Source organism: Symphalangus syndactylus, chromosome 10, assembly GCF_028878055.3.
Source record: "Symphalangus syndactylus isolate Jambi chromosome 10, NHGRI_mSymSyn1-v2.1_pri, whole genome shotgun sequence".
Lineage (NCBI taxonomy): Eukaryota > Metazoa > Chordata > Mammalia > Primates > Hylobatidae > Symphalangus > Symphalangus syndactylus.
This window is the reverse complement of record NC_072432.2, coordinates 99,284,906-99,299,714: the sequence shown is the minus strand read 5'-3', so window position 1 is coordinate 99,299,714 and position 14,809 is coordinate 99,284,906. Positions and strand designations below refer to the sequence as shown.

At 40.4% G+C, this 14,809-nt stretch overlaps 1 protein-coding gene across 3 annotated transcripts; it reads left to right on the top strand.

Annotated features, from left to right (window-relative positions):
• The first annotated feature begins 1,619 nt into the window (after nucleotides 1-1,619).
• MRPS22 (mitochondrial ribosomal protein S22) lies at nucleotides 1,620-14,696 on the top strand. Of its 3 annotated transcripts, none has more exons than XM_055295255.2 (8): nucleotides 1,620-1,824; nucleotides 4,506-4,672; nucleotides 5,788-5,952; nucleotides 7,806-7,949; nucleotides 8,608-8,691; nucleotides 10,280-10,425; nucleotides 13,317-13,425; nucleotides 14,564-14,696. In XM_055295255.2, exons 1-8 carry the CDS (start codon nucleotides 1,653-1,655, stop codon nucleotides 14,657-14,659), a joined length of 1,083 nt encoding a protein of 360 aa, XP_055151230.1. In that variant the 5' UTR covers nucleotides 1,620-1,652; the 3' UTR covers nucleotides 14,660-14,696. The 3 variants fall into 3 exon arrangements, with proteins under 3 accessions (XP_055151230.1, XP_055151231.1, XP_055151232.1); XM_055295256.2 differs by having other exon boundaries at nucleotides 1,622-1,824; nucleotides 4,509-4,672; XM_055295257.2 differs by lacking the exon at nucleotides 1,620-1,824 and adding an exon at nucleotides 2,027-2,339.
• The last annotated feature ends 113 nt before the right edge of the window (nucleotides 14,697-14,809 follow it).

Below are 14,809 nucleotides of genomic sequence, written 5' to 3'. Positions count from 1 at the left end.
TCAGAAACTGGAAGAGACAAGGGGCAGATTCTTCTCTAGAGATAGACTCTAAAGGGAGCAGAGCTCCCTTGATTTCAGCCCAGTAATACTGATTTCAGATTTCTCATGCAGAATTGTGAAAGAATACATTTTTGTTATTTTAAACCATAATATTTGTGGTAGTTTGTTATAGCAGCCACAGGAAACTAATGCTAATACAGTAGCCAATGGATTCATTCATCCTGCACTAAGTGTCCAATCAGCTGTGTCCAGGAGGATGTTTACAGGAAAAACATAGCCACTGAGGCCTGCTTTCTCAGCTATGGGAAGAAAGTAGAGGGTTCATTTTCAGAGAAAAGGCATGGGCTGGGAGACACCTGCATTCATCCTACCACCAGTCTCTGACACCTGCTATCATGTAGGTGTAAGCATTGGGAAGTGCAGGGCAGCAGACTTGCCTAAATAGGCACCAAGCCTAGTGCTCTCCCTTCCCCTCCCAAATAGGGAATGAGTTCATAAATAGCACTGTTAATATTAATGCTAAGTTGGGGGAAAATAAGTGAGGCTGGAAGGTGAGTCTATTCATCCAGCTAATTCAAACAAGAGTTTACTAACACCCTGTTTTGCCAGGCCTTGGGATAAGTGCTTAGCACAGGCACCAATCTATAGTCTAGAGAAGGATAAGACCTGCACATCCTGGATAGTTGGAAAAAATATAAAGAATCATTTAATCATTCATTTATTCAACAAAAGTTTGCTGTGCACGTAGATGTACTAGGCTAGGTGATATTGCAATAAAATATGCAGAGTCACTGTCTTCATGGGGTGAGAAAAAGAAATAAGGAGATAAAGAGCAAAATAACAGATTATAAAATGGGCTATAAAGGAAAGGAATAAGTGTTGAGACAGAGAATCAGGTGTATGAATTGGCAGTGGCAGTGGTGGTGGTGGTAATCAGGGCTTGGAATCAGGAGTTAGATTTAGGGTGCGTGTGAGCAATGTGGATGGAGAAATTTAAAAAGTAGTTGGATTTAAACCTGAGGATGAGAGAGAAGGTTTGGGCAGGAAGTAGAATACATAAATTATGTATTTATTTGAGACAGAGTCTGACTCTGTCACCCAGGCTAGAGTGTTTGTTTGTTTATTTGAGATGGAGTCTTGCTTTGTTGCTCAGGCTGCAGTGCAATGGCATGATCTTGGCTCACTGCAACCTTTGCCTCCTGGGTTCAAGTGATTCTCCTGGTACAGGCGCCTGCCACCATGCCTGGCTAATTTTTGTATTTTTAGTAGAGACGGGGTCTCACCATGTTGGCCAGGCTGATGTCGAACTCCTGACCTCAGGTGATCCGCCCGCCTTGGCCTCCCAAACTGCTGGGATTACAGGCATGAGCCACGGCGCCTGGCCGGAAATTTGTTATTTAGAACGATGGAAACGGGTAGGAAAAAGAGCATATAGGGAAAAAGCTGTAAGTTTTAACTTTATGCATTGGGAAGGACATAAACACCGTCTACTTGTGAATAAGCAGTTTAGAAGAAACAGTCTGTAAGGGCCCGGAAGACTTCCGGCCCTTTCCGCCTTTAACTGGACTACATTTCCCAGAGTGCTGCAGGAACTGGGCGTGACTCGGGAAATCCCTCCCAGCCACTTCCGGCGCAAGTGGCCTTTGATAATCATGGCGCCTCTCAGAACAACTGTGTTGTTGTGGAGCCTCTTGAGGAGTTCTCCGGGCGTGGAACGGATGTGTTTCCGGGCTCGAATCCAGCTCTGGCACGGTGGCCTGCTCCAACCGCTACCTTGCTCTTTCGAGATGGGGCTGCCACACCGCCGGTTCAGCTCCGAGGCCGGTAAGTGACCTTCCGGACTTTCGCTGGTGTGTTCTTCTGGGAGACGTAGATCCTGTTTCTGGCAGGCGAAAACCACGCGGTAGCCCCTGCGACACGTATCCTAGCGCTTCCTCGGATTCAGCTGTCTTCCTTCTGTACCTGTAGAGTTTGTCATCACCTGCATATCTGTTCATTCGTTCACTCACTCAGCTACAGTGCCTGAGCTCCTTGCAGAGCACTGTTCTAAGCTCTGTGGGATATGGCAAACTAAGACTGACACAGACCTTTCCCTGTGGGAACTCATGTCCATGGGGAATTGGCAGTGCAGTGTGACCCGAGTTGTGATAGGGGACGCACACAGGAGAGGCACTCAAACTAGGTTGGAAGGTCAGGGAAGGGTTCCTGGCAAATATCACCAAATCTGAGATCTGGTTAGCCATGCTAAGAAGAAAGCAAGAAGCTTCTCAAGCATAGAGCACAGTAGCAGATGTCCAGAAATGAGACTGAGCACAGATATTTGGGAGCCCATTTTGGAGGTAGGATTGATAAGGCTTGATTAAGGCTTTGGATATGAGTTTAAAGGGACAAATTAAGATTGTTTCTTAAGTTTTTGACTGGAATAGAGGGTTGTCCCATTTACCCCAAGATGGAGAAGATTAATTGTTGGAACCGTTATTTTGGGGGCGGGGGTAGTGCAGGAGTAGATGAGATCAGGAGATGGGAAAGGAGGCGGAATTAAACCTATTTGGGACACATTGAATTTGAGGTGACCTTGAGAGTCAACTCTTCGGTATGGAGTTAGATATAAAGTGAGGAACATCGGAGTAAAAATGGTAACTAAAGCTGAAGGAATGGGTGAGACTGAGGAGAGAGTAGTGCTGAGCACTTGCTGTGTGCTGGATACCCTGAGGAACCCTGGGTGCCAGAGATGAGTATAAGACAAGGTCTGGTCTTCATAGAGCACATCACTTAGTGAGAGACATAGTGTAAGTAAGCAGACCACCTTAACTTTTTTTCTAAATGAGGTTGGAAGCCATTCGTGAATTGTAAGCTTTGGAGTAATCTTGATTACATTTTAAAGAGATTACTCTGGTTGCTCTGTGGAGAATGATCTGTAGTGGGGCCAGAATGGAGAAAGGGAGGCTGATGCAAGAGATGAGGATGGCCTTGACTAGAGTAGTGGCAGTGGGAAATGGAGGATTAAAATGAGATTTATGAAGGCAAACAATCAGTATGTTCTCTGCCAGTGGTTTTTTTTTTTTTTTTTTTTTTTTTTTTTTTTTTTTTGTAAAATTGGAATAATCTTAGTGTTTACCTCATGGGTTGTTGTGAGTATTAAATGGGCTGAATGTGTAAAGTACTTAGCTCAGTCAGTATTGGCATGTAGTAAATAGCTAATAAATGGTAGCTTTTATAATAACTGTTATTACTACAGCTATTTGATTACTGTTGTTGTTATTACTACTGCTATTGGCTAGATCTGGAGGATCAGGGAGAATTTAGGAATGGCTGTAAGATTTCTGGCCTGTATGACCTACTGGATGGTGCTGAGATAGGGAACAGTAAATGCAGGTTTGAGACAAGGGAAAGTTGATGGGTTCTGACTTGGCAGTATTCAAGTACATGAGAGAGGTTGAGTAATTGGATGGAAAGTGATCTTGGCTGGAGATTCAGATTTTAGAGTTTCTGGCATATAAAGGTAATCGAAGTCATGGCAGGATAGGAGAAATCATCGAGTAAGAATCTGAGAAGGGAGAAAAGGACATCGTTCAGAATCTGTAGGGATACCAACATTTATAGGACTGGGAGAGGAAGAGGTGACTAGGAACAAATGGCTTTTTCTTTCATTTTTGCTAATGGAAATGGAAGTAGAAGTTAGGCAAAGCAACAGGCAAACTGCATGAGGCAGAGCTAAGATTTGATTCTCCACTTATGTCAAAGGTTCTTCCATGATACCACACGGCCTCTTCAGTATCATGTCCAGTGAACCAAGCCTCTTTCCTAGCTGCAATCTCTTAGCCTAGACTTTCCCTCCCTTTTTTCTCTGCCGTGATGAGGCTCTTGGGACGCTTTCTTTGACCCTGTCATGCCCATCCCTAGTCCAGGCTATGCTTAGTTTCTTCCTCTGCAATCACCCAAGCCCCATACCTCTCCTGTATACCATACCTCTCACATTATGTCTTCCCCACATCTCCCACTTATACTGAGGAGCGCTATGATAAATTGGAAACCATCTAGGATCCAGAACCAGACAAACCTTGGTTTAAATTTTGACTGTATCACTTAATAGCTAGTTGTCTTTGGATAGGCTTCAGCATCCTCATTTATAAAATTGGGTTTATCAGTACCTATTTTGTGAGTGGTTATAAGCATTCCTGAAAATGTGTGTTATACCTGCCATATAGGAGACAACTCTGTAAGTGGCAGCAACCATTACAGTTATTACATTAATTACTTTATTACTGTTACTTCCTCTAGTAGTCTGTCCTTTTGGCAGAGACCGAGTCTATCTCCTCATCATAATGAATGCTCAGTAAATCTTAAATGAAGAAATGAATGAATGCATCTCATAGGTATTAGCATTTTGCAGTGCCAAGGTAGACATTGTGCTAATGCTTTTTATTGTTTACTTACTTTTCTATTTAGAGGTCTTGTTGGCTTGTCGTTTTTGTCAGCTTCTTATTTACTAAAGTCCATTTTAGCAGAATGTGGTAGCCCAGAGACCAAGAAACCTACATTTATGGATGAGGAAGTTCAAAGCTTACTCACGAAAATGACAGGCTTGAACTTGCAGAAGACTTTTAAGCCAGCTATACAAGAACTGAAGCCACCAACCTATAAGCTAATGACTCAGGCACAGTTGGAAGAGGTACGTGAATGCAGGAATATTGTTAGAATACCTTTCTTTAAGGAGTTAAACAACATTTCTAGAGGCCCCTCCAGATGCTTATAGCTATTCTTCCATAGGCACTAGTGAAAGGTAGTACCAGGCGTAGAACTGAGAAAAGAAATGTGAGTAGGCAGCCAGAGAGGGGCAGGGAGCATGGCTGGAATTGAGCAGACTAGGGCATATGGATCAGGTCTGGGTGTTCAGAGAGTATCCTCTCTCCTCTCAAGCCAGCCTGAGCACCCTTCCTTTTTTCTGCCTGCTCCAGCTTCCTTCCTGGAGAAACATCTACTGTGATCTGCCTTGGGGCTGAAGCTTTGGGGAGATTGTGAGATCCTGCGTGGAAACAGCATGTTTTCCAGGCACCAGTGTCCTCCTCAATATCATAGGTACTGAGTGCTGCGTGGAAAACGCTTTGACGTATGAATACGTAAAGCATTAATACTCATCTTTCTGATCAAATGTAATTTATAGTCAGCAATATATATATATCTCTCTCCAGTAGTAGATTACATGAAGAGTAAAAGTCCCCCTTTTCACCTCCTAGAGGTAACTGCTTTTAACAGTATGGCATGAAGCAGTGTAGTCAGTGGTTAAGAGAATGGGCTTTGAAGTTGGGTTGTCTAGGTTCAAATACCAGTGTTGCAATTTCCTAGCAATTTACTTAACATCTGTGTGCCTGTTTTTTCTTCTGTAAAATGGAGATGATAACAATTGTACCTAACTTATAAGGTAATTGAGGCCATTAAATGAGCCAAATACATTTAGACTATTTAAAAAATATCTGGCACATGGTAAGCACCCCAAAACTGCATTCTTTTATTCTGTTTCAAGCAGCTTTTGTAGCCAGGCTTTGTCTCAGAGCATGCCTTTGTGGTTTTGATAATGGTTGAGCCTATAGCTGGTGGTCTCAGCCACATCGCAGAGGCGAAGGCCAGGGCTCACAAGTCCAGGTTTGGCTTTTTACTCACTGATTTGTGGCTACACCTTCTTTTCTTTGCAGGTTTTTGCATTTTTTATTAGTATCTGCTTTTGTCAGGTGATCCTTATATTATGTAACCTTGTGGCTTTCCTTAATAAATATTTTCTTTCATTAGGCTACAAGACAGGCAGTTGAGGCAGCTAAAGTACGATTAAAAATGCCACCAGTTCTGGAAGAGCGAGTACCAATAAATGATGTGTTAGCTGAAGATAAGATTTTGGAAGGAACAGAAACAACCAAATATGTGTTTACTGATATATCATATGGCATACCACACCGGGTGAGTATATGTCTAATTGCAAAATGATCTTTCTTTGAAATACCATGTGGAGAAGGGCTTGAGAGATGATGTGACCTGGCTGCCTCTGATGCATCCAAACCAGATTTCCTCTGACTGGGTGAGATCTTTCTGGAAGATATACTATAAGAGGGATGAGAAATGCAGACCAGCCCCACATCATGATGTTACCATTTCTCGGCAGATAATAGGCACAGTATTTTCCAGATTCCAGATGTGTTGAGGCAGAACAAGGGGTACACAGATACAGACAGAAACCCATCCCAAACCACAAATGGACAAAAATCTATAAGGCAATGGAAGCAGGAGACTCTTTTTGCCTAAGTTAGACGGATTTCTTTAGCTGAAGCTTTTTGAGAAGATAGAATGTTTCTGTCTTATAAATTCCTTGATGATGCCAAGAAACTCAGACATCATAAAGGATTTTCGCTTTCCAGAATTTTCAGTAAGAATGACAGATGTTTCTCAGATAATTTTCAGGCATCACCACTTCTTCTGTTGTGATTGTTATTCTCTGGCTCCTCTTTACTTGATTGCAAATTTAAAAGAACACTCTGGCATTTTAGAAATATTTAAGTTTTGTATTTGAGCCTTTGCAAGTAAAGAATAAAAAGAGAATAGTTTACAATTCAGCCCACAAAATACATTAGAACACTATAGAATGCTGAGTTTGGGAGAAGATTCACTCCATATTAATCTTTTATTATACATGATTATGGTTAGAAAACGATTTGAGCTGTGTTCAACACCAGCCATCTGTATATTTGACATAATGAACATGAGTCACAGAGTTTCAATTTTAATTACAGTTTTTGTTTTGTGATGCTTTAATATATGTTTGCAGTGCAATGAAAGCTGGTTGGGAAGCATTTTATAACTTGAAAGGGAGAAAGGAACTTGGAATTCAGGTTTCTCAAATTACAAAAATCCTTCTGAGGAAAAATTGTATTATGTTGGCGTGTGCTTTTTTTTTTTGATTGACAGTGTTGTTGGAAGTTTTAATTATGTTATCTTGAGAACACATTTAGAGACTCCTACACCTCTGAAAAGCTGAGAGTCAGTACCCTTTGGTTAATTTATACATTAATCAGGTGTGTATCAATTATCAGCAATGTGTAAAGCTCCATGCTTGCCACTCCCAGTGTGGCAAAAAATTATAATCCACATTTCCTGCCCTTTTCCAGTTATATAACAATATCTGAGGGATGCCAAAAATCTTGTCCGGGGTAAATTTCCAGTTGAATGGTATAAAAAGTAGGTAGAATTTAGAGGAGGAAGTGATCCCATGGCCTGGGACTTGGCAGTTGGAAGATCGAAGTGACCAGAGACAGGTGGACCAGACAGCCTCTCAGACATGTTTATGTCTAATGCCAATATGAGAAATCATAGAAATGTAGAAGTAAGACTCCCCATTCTTGGGTTTGTTTCTTTTATCCCAAGGACTTTAAACATAGATCATAAAGTAGTAAAATCTGTTTCGATGAGACTTTGGGATAGAGAAATGAAAGTTTGGAAAGGTCACAGCACTTCTTTCCTCTAAAATGGATATAGATGAATCTCAGCTTTTTTCGTATCAAACTCACGTTAGCACCATAGTTGGTACTTACTGAATACTTTCATTTTAGATTTCTGATTGTCAGATGCACAGCAGTGATTAGTGAACGAAATATCAAACCTTGCCAAGTCTTTGAGGTTTAAAATTATCATTGATCTCATATGCATGATTGCATTTTATATTGTTGATTGCAAATTATTCTTATAATGGCCTTAGTGGGACACAGGAACTAAAAATACATCCTCACAAACGCATCCTTGATTATGTTTTTCTATTTTAGGAGCGTTTTATTGTCGTCAGAGAACCAAGTGGCACACTACGCAAAGCCTCTTGGGAAGAACGGGACCGAATGATACAAGTTTATTTCCCAAAAGAAGGTCGTAAAATTTTGACACCAATAATTTTCAAGGAAGAAAATCTTAGGGTAAGGTGACTTAGGTTTTATGTTTTAGAGCCAGTGGTGATGATTTATTTGTAGAACCAGTTGGCTTTGTGCCTTGATCCAGATAAACATTTCTAATGATAACTTGACTTTTTTTTTTTTTTTTTTTTGAGATGGAGTTTCGCTCCTTTTGCCCAGGCTGGAGTGCAGTGGCGGGATCTCAGCTCACTGCAACCTCCACCTTCTGGTTTCAAGCGATTCTCCTGCCTCAGCCTCCTAAGTAGCTGGGATTACAGGCGCCTGCCACCACTCCCGGCTAATTTTTGTATTTTTAGTAGAGACGGGGTTTCACCATGTTGGCCAGGCTGGTCTCGAACTCCTGACCTCGTGATCCCCCCCGCCACCGCAATCCAACTCCCAAAGTCCTGGGATTACAGGCGTGAGCCACCACGCCTGGCCGACTTCTTTCTTAATAGAATCCTCCTTACCACCTAAGATGGGTTGTACTAGGGTTCTCTCATAATTGGCTTAGCTGGAATTTGAATCTAGGTGTGACAATTACAAAGCCTGTGTTATTTCTTTATGCTTCTTGAGGAGCACAGAGTGGCCAGTATGTGGGTGGGTAGGCCTGTCATGGCATCAGGACAGGTGCTGAACTTCAGTGTTCTCATGTGATGCTAACTCTGCTGTGTGGTTTTAGACTATGTATAGCCAGGACAGGCATGTTGATGTCCTCAATCTCTGCTTTGCCCAGTTTGAGCCAGATTCTACTGAGTATATCAAGGTGAGTATATTTTAGTTTCTAAAATATAGGCTTAAGTATGGTTATGAGTAAGATTTTTAATCCAGCTCAACGAATTTGATTGTAAATTTTGACACAGGGGAAAGGGAAGAGAAATACCTGAAAATCAAGTACAGATGTGTGCCAGATATATATTTTATAATGACAAAACCCTTGATTAAAGATGAGGGAATTTAAGCTTGTAGAGTTAAGTAGCTTGCTGAAAGTTACATAACTACTAAGTGGTAGGGTTAGGACCCAAGTTTGATGACAAAGCCTATTCTCTTTTCAGTTTACCATATAGGAATCAAATTATTTACTAAAATTTTGCCAAAGTACAGTGTGTTTGTCTTACAGCTCAGTAAGTATTCATTAGTACCTACTATGTGTAAGGTATTATCTTGGGTAGGATAGGTGATGCCACGAACTAGGATAGAGTATGCTGTGCCAAAGCCAGCAGCCCGGATATGGCTGTGGGGGAAGGTGCTAGTAAGTATACGAATAATTATCTCCTCAGGCCTAAAATGCTAGACACTAAGAGAAGATTACAAATTCTTTGAAGAAAGCCTTCATAGGGGTGTTAAGGAGGATTCTAGAAGTGCAGGAAATGTTGTGGCAGGTGGAGCTGGGTGAGGTGTTTCAGGTAGAGAAAACAGTATAAGTAACAGGCAGGAAAAAAGGAGGCTTGAGAAACGGACAGTGATCTGGTTTGCTTGTATATGTCATGTATATGTAGCGGAGTGATTAAAGATTAAGCTAGGAAGGTGGATGCAGCCACATCATAGGTCTGACCTCAGATGCTAGGCTGAGGAATCTGGAATTCAGTCAGCAGACCTTTGAAAGCCTTTTGAACAGAGGAATGCCCCCATCAGAACCTTCATTTAGGAAGATCAATCTGGAAGGAGGACTGAAGGACTTTGAGTTAATAAGATGGAATGGGCTAGCTGGTAGAATAGGGTAGTTGATGGGGGGAGGGGTAGGGGAAAGGGAGAGTAGTGAAAAAATATTCTTGATTTCTTTTCTCCCATAGTGACCAAGAAGTGGGTGCTACATTATTTCCAGTGGTCTCTATATGCATAATCGGTGCTTAATAAATTGTAGTTGGCCTGCCAAAAAGTACTTACTATGGCTATAAATGTTTGGTATCTTGCTCCAGGCTGCCACATACTTCTACAGTGCAGAAGGCACAGACTTGCTGTCATTTAGACAAATTCTTCTCTTTTTATTTTTTTAAAGACAGGGTCTTATTCTGTGGCCTACCATGCCCAGCTAATTTTTTAAAAAAATTTCCTAGAGATGAGGACTGCTCAAGCAGTCCTCCCACCTCAGCCTCCCAAAGTGTTGGGATTACAGGCATGAGCCACTGTGCCTGGCCAAAATTCTTTCTTAATAGAATCCTCCTTCCCACCTAAGGTGGGTTGTATTAGGAATGGTTTAAATCATACCAATTGGTTAATGATATAGAGGCAACTCTAAGTAGACCTGGTTTTACTTGCTTGGGCAGCACTCATGCTAATCAGTGTACGTTGAATAATGCTGCATACTTCTTTTTATTTTCATGTTTCTGAAGAGTTGCATTTTATGTGGATAGGTTCATCACAAGACCTATGAAGATATAGATAAATGTGGAAAATATGACCTTTTACGTTCAACAAGATACTTTGGTGGAATGGTGTGGTATTTTGTAAATAATAAAAAGATTGATGGTTTGCTGATTGACCAGATTCAGAGAGATTTGTAAGTATGAGCTTAGTAAGTGACAGAATCATTCTTATTGCTCTAACAGTTCATCTGTATTTAAGCTATGGTATTTTTCCAGTGATAACAGTGTACTGTCTAGTGCTTGCTTACCTCAGTTTATGGATTTGTTCTTTTAGTATAACCTAGTTCTCCTAGTTTTTGCTTTTATATAAACAGTGTAAGTAGGCCACTTACTTTGTCTTGAAAGAGTAAGTGGCTTTGGGTCTGTACTGTAAACCCTCAATATTAACTTATTCTGAGCTCACCAATGCTCCTGGGTTGGTGAACTTGCCAGATACTGAAAGGGGGATTAAATAGGAAATGTAAAGAAGTAGAAATAAGCTCTGTGGTTATTTTCTGGTAGAACTATTTCTAGGGCTTTTCAGTAAACACCATCCTTTAACTTATGAAAATACTTTTGATGTCCCTTGCTTTTGCAAGATTTTTAAGGCATGAAAAAAGTTAGCTTCTTTTCAGAGTAGCGTGAAACAAAAAATATCTGTTGTATTTTAGCATCAAGCTGGTGTGCTCCCAGGCTTCTAGCTGGAAATAATAATACAACTTGTGATAAAACTGAAGAGAAAATAGTTTTTGAGCATCTTTCTATCAGTTGATTTAGGAAGCCCAAAATGACAAGGAAGCAGCATGGCTGTAGTAAGAAAGTCAACTTTCCACAAAAAGCCCTTGCTGGACTCAAGTATGAACTACAAGACAGTTTTGAGATTATTGCCACCTTCAGACTTAGTTTTTGACTCTCAGAGTATCCTAACATGTAATACAAACCATATACACAAAGGTAAGGCATGTGGAACTGAAAGTTCCACAGAACTTATTTTCAGAATAAAATACAGCCCATACTTGGAAAAAGGGCATCATTTCTCATAGAAACAACATTCCTAATGATGAGGACTTCCAGGCCAGCCCATTTCACCAGCATATGTAGTCTAATAAAAATCGGAGGGCAGAAATATACCTTCATACCCCATAATTGGGGGCTAGTGGTGATGGGGATGCTCAAGTGACTTGCCTTTATGTGCATTATCTCCTATGAATGAATTTTCCACTTACAAAGTTTCTTGAGTTTAATCGTTCTGAAATTGTTTTATTATTAAAACAGTATGTTCTTAACAAAAAATTAGAGCAACGCAGAAATGTTTGAAAATTAAAGTTATTAGGGTATATTAATGTATGATATAGTATTACTCATCACATGTAAGCTTTACATCTGAAGCAATTCATGCTTACTGGGAGGGAAGTTTGAGTACTTAGCTTTTCCTGCTATTCCTAGGTAAAGGCCCTCCTGTGGTCATTCTGAACAGGAGTGAGCTTACTGCAAATCACAGGCTGGACAGTAGAGGGTGCATATCCTCACTGAATGGAGCTCAGGCAAGAATTAGGATTCTGCACACATTTATTCCAGACCCAGGTCCCACTGTTGGTTTTTATATTATTTTAAAATCTTTTTGAAATATAATTTATTTGCTCTTTAAGTATGGGTGGGGTATTAAACTAAATTTAAATTGTTCTGTGAGGCACAGGCATTATACTTAAGCATGAACCTAATGAAGCCCTGAACATACCAACAGGTAGCAATCCAGTTAAGCTCTTTATAAGGCCACATGCCTAAGTTCCAAAAGGAATCTTAATTTTTTATTGAGGAGACATTTCGTTGCTACATTTAGTGGACTTTGTTAGATTATAACAAGCACAATAGATTTATGATGAACATTTTTTATTTTTTTTCCCCTAAAAAGCTTTATGATACAAACAGCTCTGTTTTCCCAAGAGATGGCCTTTAGGGTAGATGAGCCTCGTATAAGCCCAGAGCATTTCTCTAAGGCTACCAAGGCTTGAGGAATTCTGTACTTACTCCCACTGTCACTCTGCTCTTCATCCCCCAGCTCAGGTAAGGGGAATGCAGGGAAGGCTGAAGAGTGCTAGCTGTGGAGGCACTGAATTAGGGTGTCCTCAGCTCTCCATTCCCAACTGGAAGCCAGTAGTTCACTTAGTGTATATAGCAGAGCCTCAAAAGCACAAGCATTTTGCGTGTCGTTTTTATATGCCCTCCAGCGATGAGATGGCAAACGGTGGGAAAGTGTCAGCTGTGTGAGAAGACAGTGATTGTTTGGTTTTGCTGGGAAAGTTTTAATGTTGATAATAATTGTTTATACATTTCTGAGAAGTACAGACCAGAAGAATTGAATTCTTGTTCTTCTTCATAGGTAGTTGTGTGATGCTGAAGTTAGACAGATTGCTGATGTAGAACCCAATTTTCCTTTTTGTCTGATGTGTGTGTATAATTTCAAATTTGCTTCACTAGGATGCTATTTTACTAATGCGTTCCTGTGAATAGTCTGGTGGCCTGAAAGTCTTTCCTTGGAATCTTAGGGGGCCTCTTGTCGAGGCATTTGTCTCTGTTAGCAAATGTCACTTAGAGGCAAGTGACTTTGAGATCCCTGTGATCACCACCCTCCTGCTTATGTGGGATGAAGCTGTATTTCTGTCCTCTGAGTTGGATTAGACTATTACATGCTGGTGAAGTAAGCTGGCCTAGAAATTATCTACCATTAGGAATGTTGTTTCTGTGAGAAATGGTGCTCTTTTTCCAAAAAGAATATAGCCACATTTGGAATATATTCACTTTCATAAATTGGACACTTCCTGCAGTGACTCCTGTCCTACCTGCCTCACGGAGTTGGTGTGAGGCCTAAATTAGTCAATTTTCCTGAAAATGCTTTTGAAACTGTAAAACTGAATGTCCTTCCCCAATCCCCCCAGCCTGAGGAAAGTCTGAAATGTGATTTAGTTTGAAGTTGGCACACACCTTAATAGGACTGTGAATCAAATGAAGAAAACCCCTAGATAACATTAAACCCTTTCATTCTCAGAATCGATGATGCAACCAACTTGGTCCAGCTGTATCACATGCTCCATCCAGACGGCCAGTCAGCTCAAGAGGCCAAGGATCAGGCTGCTGAGGGAATAAATTTAATCAAGGTAAAGTTTTTTTTTTCATATTGGTTGTTTGTGGTGGTAATTGAGCTGGGAAAAATTCAGAATTGGGTCATAATTAATGGTAACTAAACAGATTTGTGAATATGGGACATCTGTGGTTTTGAAAACATCAGTATGATTTGTCCCCATATTTCTTCAGCCTGGACAATAGAAACAGACAAGGGAGGGGGGTAGAGTGCAGTAAAGTAGGTTGAGTGATGCGGTGCTAGCAGCTGGAGTCCAGAGAAGTTCCGACAGTGCAGGGAGCAGCCTCTTTGTTCTTTGAAGCACTGGAAGGGCTGAGCTGCATCTGAGGTGTTCAAGCCACCAACAGAACAGGGTAGAGGACTAAGTAGCACATGTCCCCCAGAGCAGCTTCCTGTCTTTGTGTGGGCATATCACATCAGGGGAAATGGGCATGTGTCAAGAAGTGGAGAGTGTGATGCTTGTGTATCATCAAGCCTTAGCTGTATTGTCATTTTGGAGTTGCACACCTCTCAAAACCATGGGCTTATATACATTTATCTGTAAATGCTGAGAGTTGAGATGATATTTTCAGGAAGGGAAGGGGAGGAGATTGTATAATTTCATCTCTTCTAATGCTCAGAATATACGTGGTTTTGTGGAACTGGCTTCTATCCTGGTAATACTGTTTGCATGCTGCAAAGCAGTTGTTAAGTCTTACTAAGGAAACAATGACCTGTGATGACATCCTAGGAAGAGTAGAGAGAAACTACAGTACTGATTTTCTTTATGAACCTGATAAAGCACAATGATGTTTTTGGAGAAAATATTCTTTAAAGTGAAAACTTAGTTTGGTAACTCTTAGCCTCCAGATTTCTCTCTAACCTAATGGTTTTTGTTTTGATCTTGAAGGAAGTATTAATATTAATACAATGTCAGGGTCTTAATTGGATACTTCTGGTGTTTAGAATTAGTATTGCTTGAAATATGTTGGGTATTGTTTTTCTGTCCATGTGTGTTTATTATTGTATAATCGGGAAAAATTGTGAAATTTGAAAGACCTTTTTAAGTAGGACTCTTTGCTACTACAGAAATGCTAATGATGTCTTAAAACTGAAAAAGTTTATAAATAGCATATGTCCTATTGTTTTAAAACTTTTCTTTTTAATTTAAACAGATCTTTGCAAAAACAGAAGCACAGAAGGGAGCCTATATAGAACTAACACTGCAAACTTATCAAGAAGCACTCAGTCGCCATTCTGCAGCTTCCTAAAACATTTTTAAAATACATTTATTTTACTAAACACTGACTACATTTCTCTGTTAATATTGAGCTAAACGTTAAAAAATGGTCAGATTAAAAGGTATCAATTTGTAGTTCTCCCTACAAAGCAAAAATTACTACCCTACTCACTTTCCTAGG

What these genes read in the sequence shown, in the direction of transcription:
- MRPS22 (XM_055295255.2), top strand. Translation starts at nt 1,653, where the DNA reads ATGGCGCCTCTCAGAACAACTGTGTTGTTGTGGAGCCTCTTGAGGAGT. An exon ending in CTCAGGCACAGTTGGAAGAG is followed by an intron (nt 4,673 to 5,787) that starts GTACGTGAATGC and finishes TTCTTTCATTAG; the next exon opens with GCTACAAGACAGGCAGTTGA. An exon ending in GACCAGATTCAGAGAGATTT is followed by an intron (nt 10,426 to 13,316) that starts GTAAGTATGAGC and finishes TTTCATTCTCAG; the next exon opens with AATCGATGATGCAACCAACT.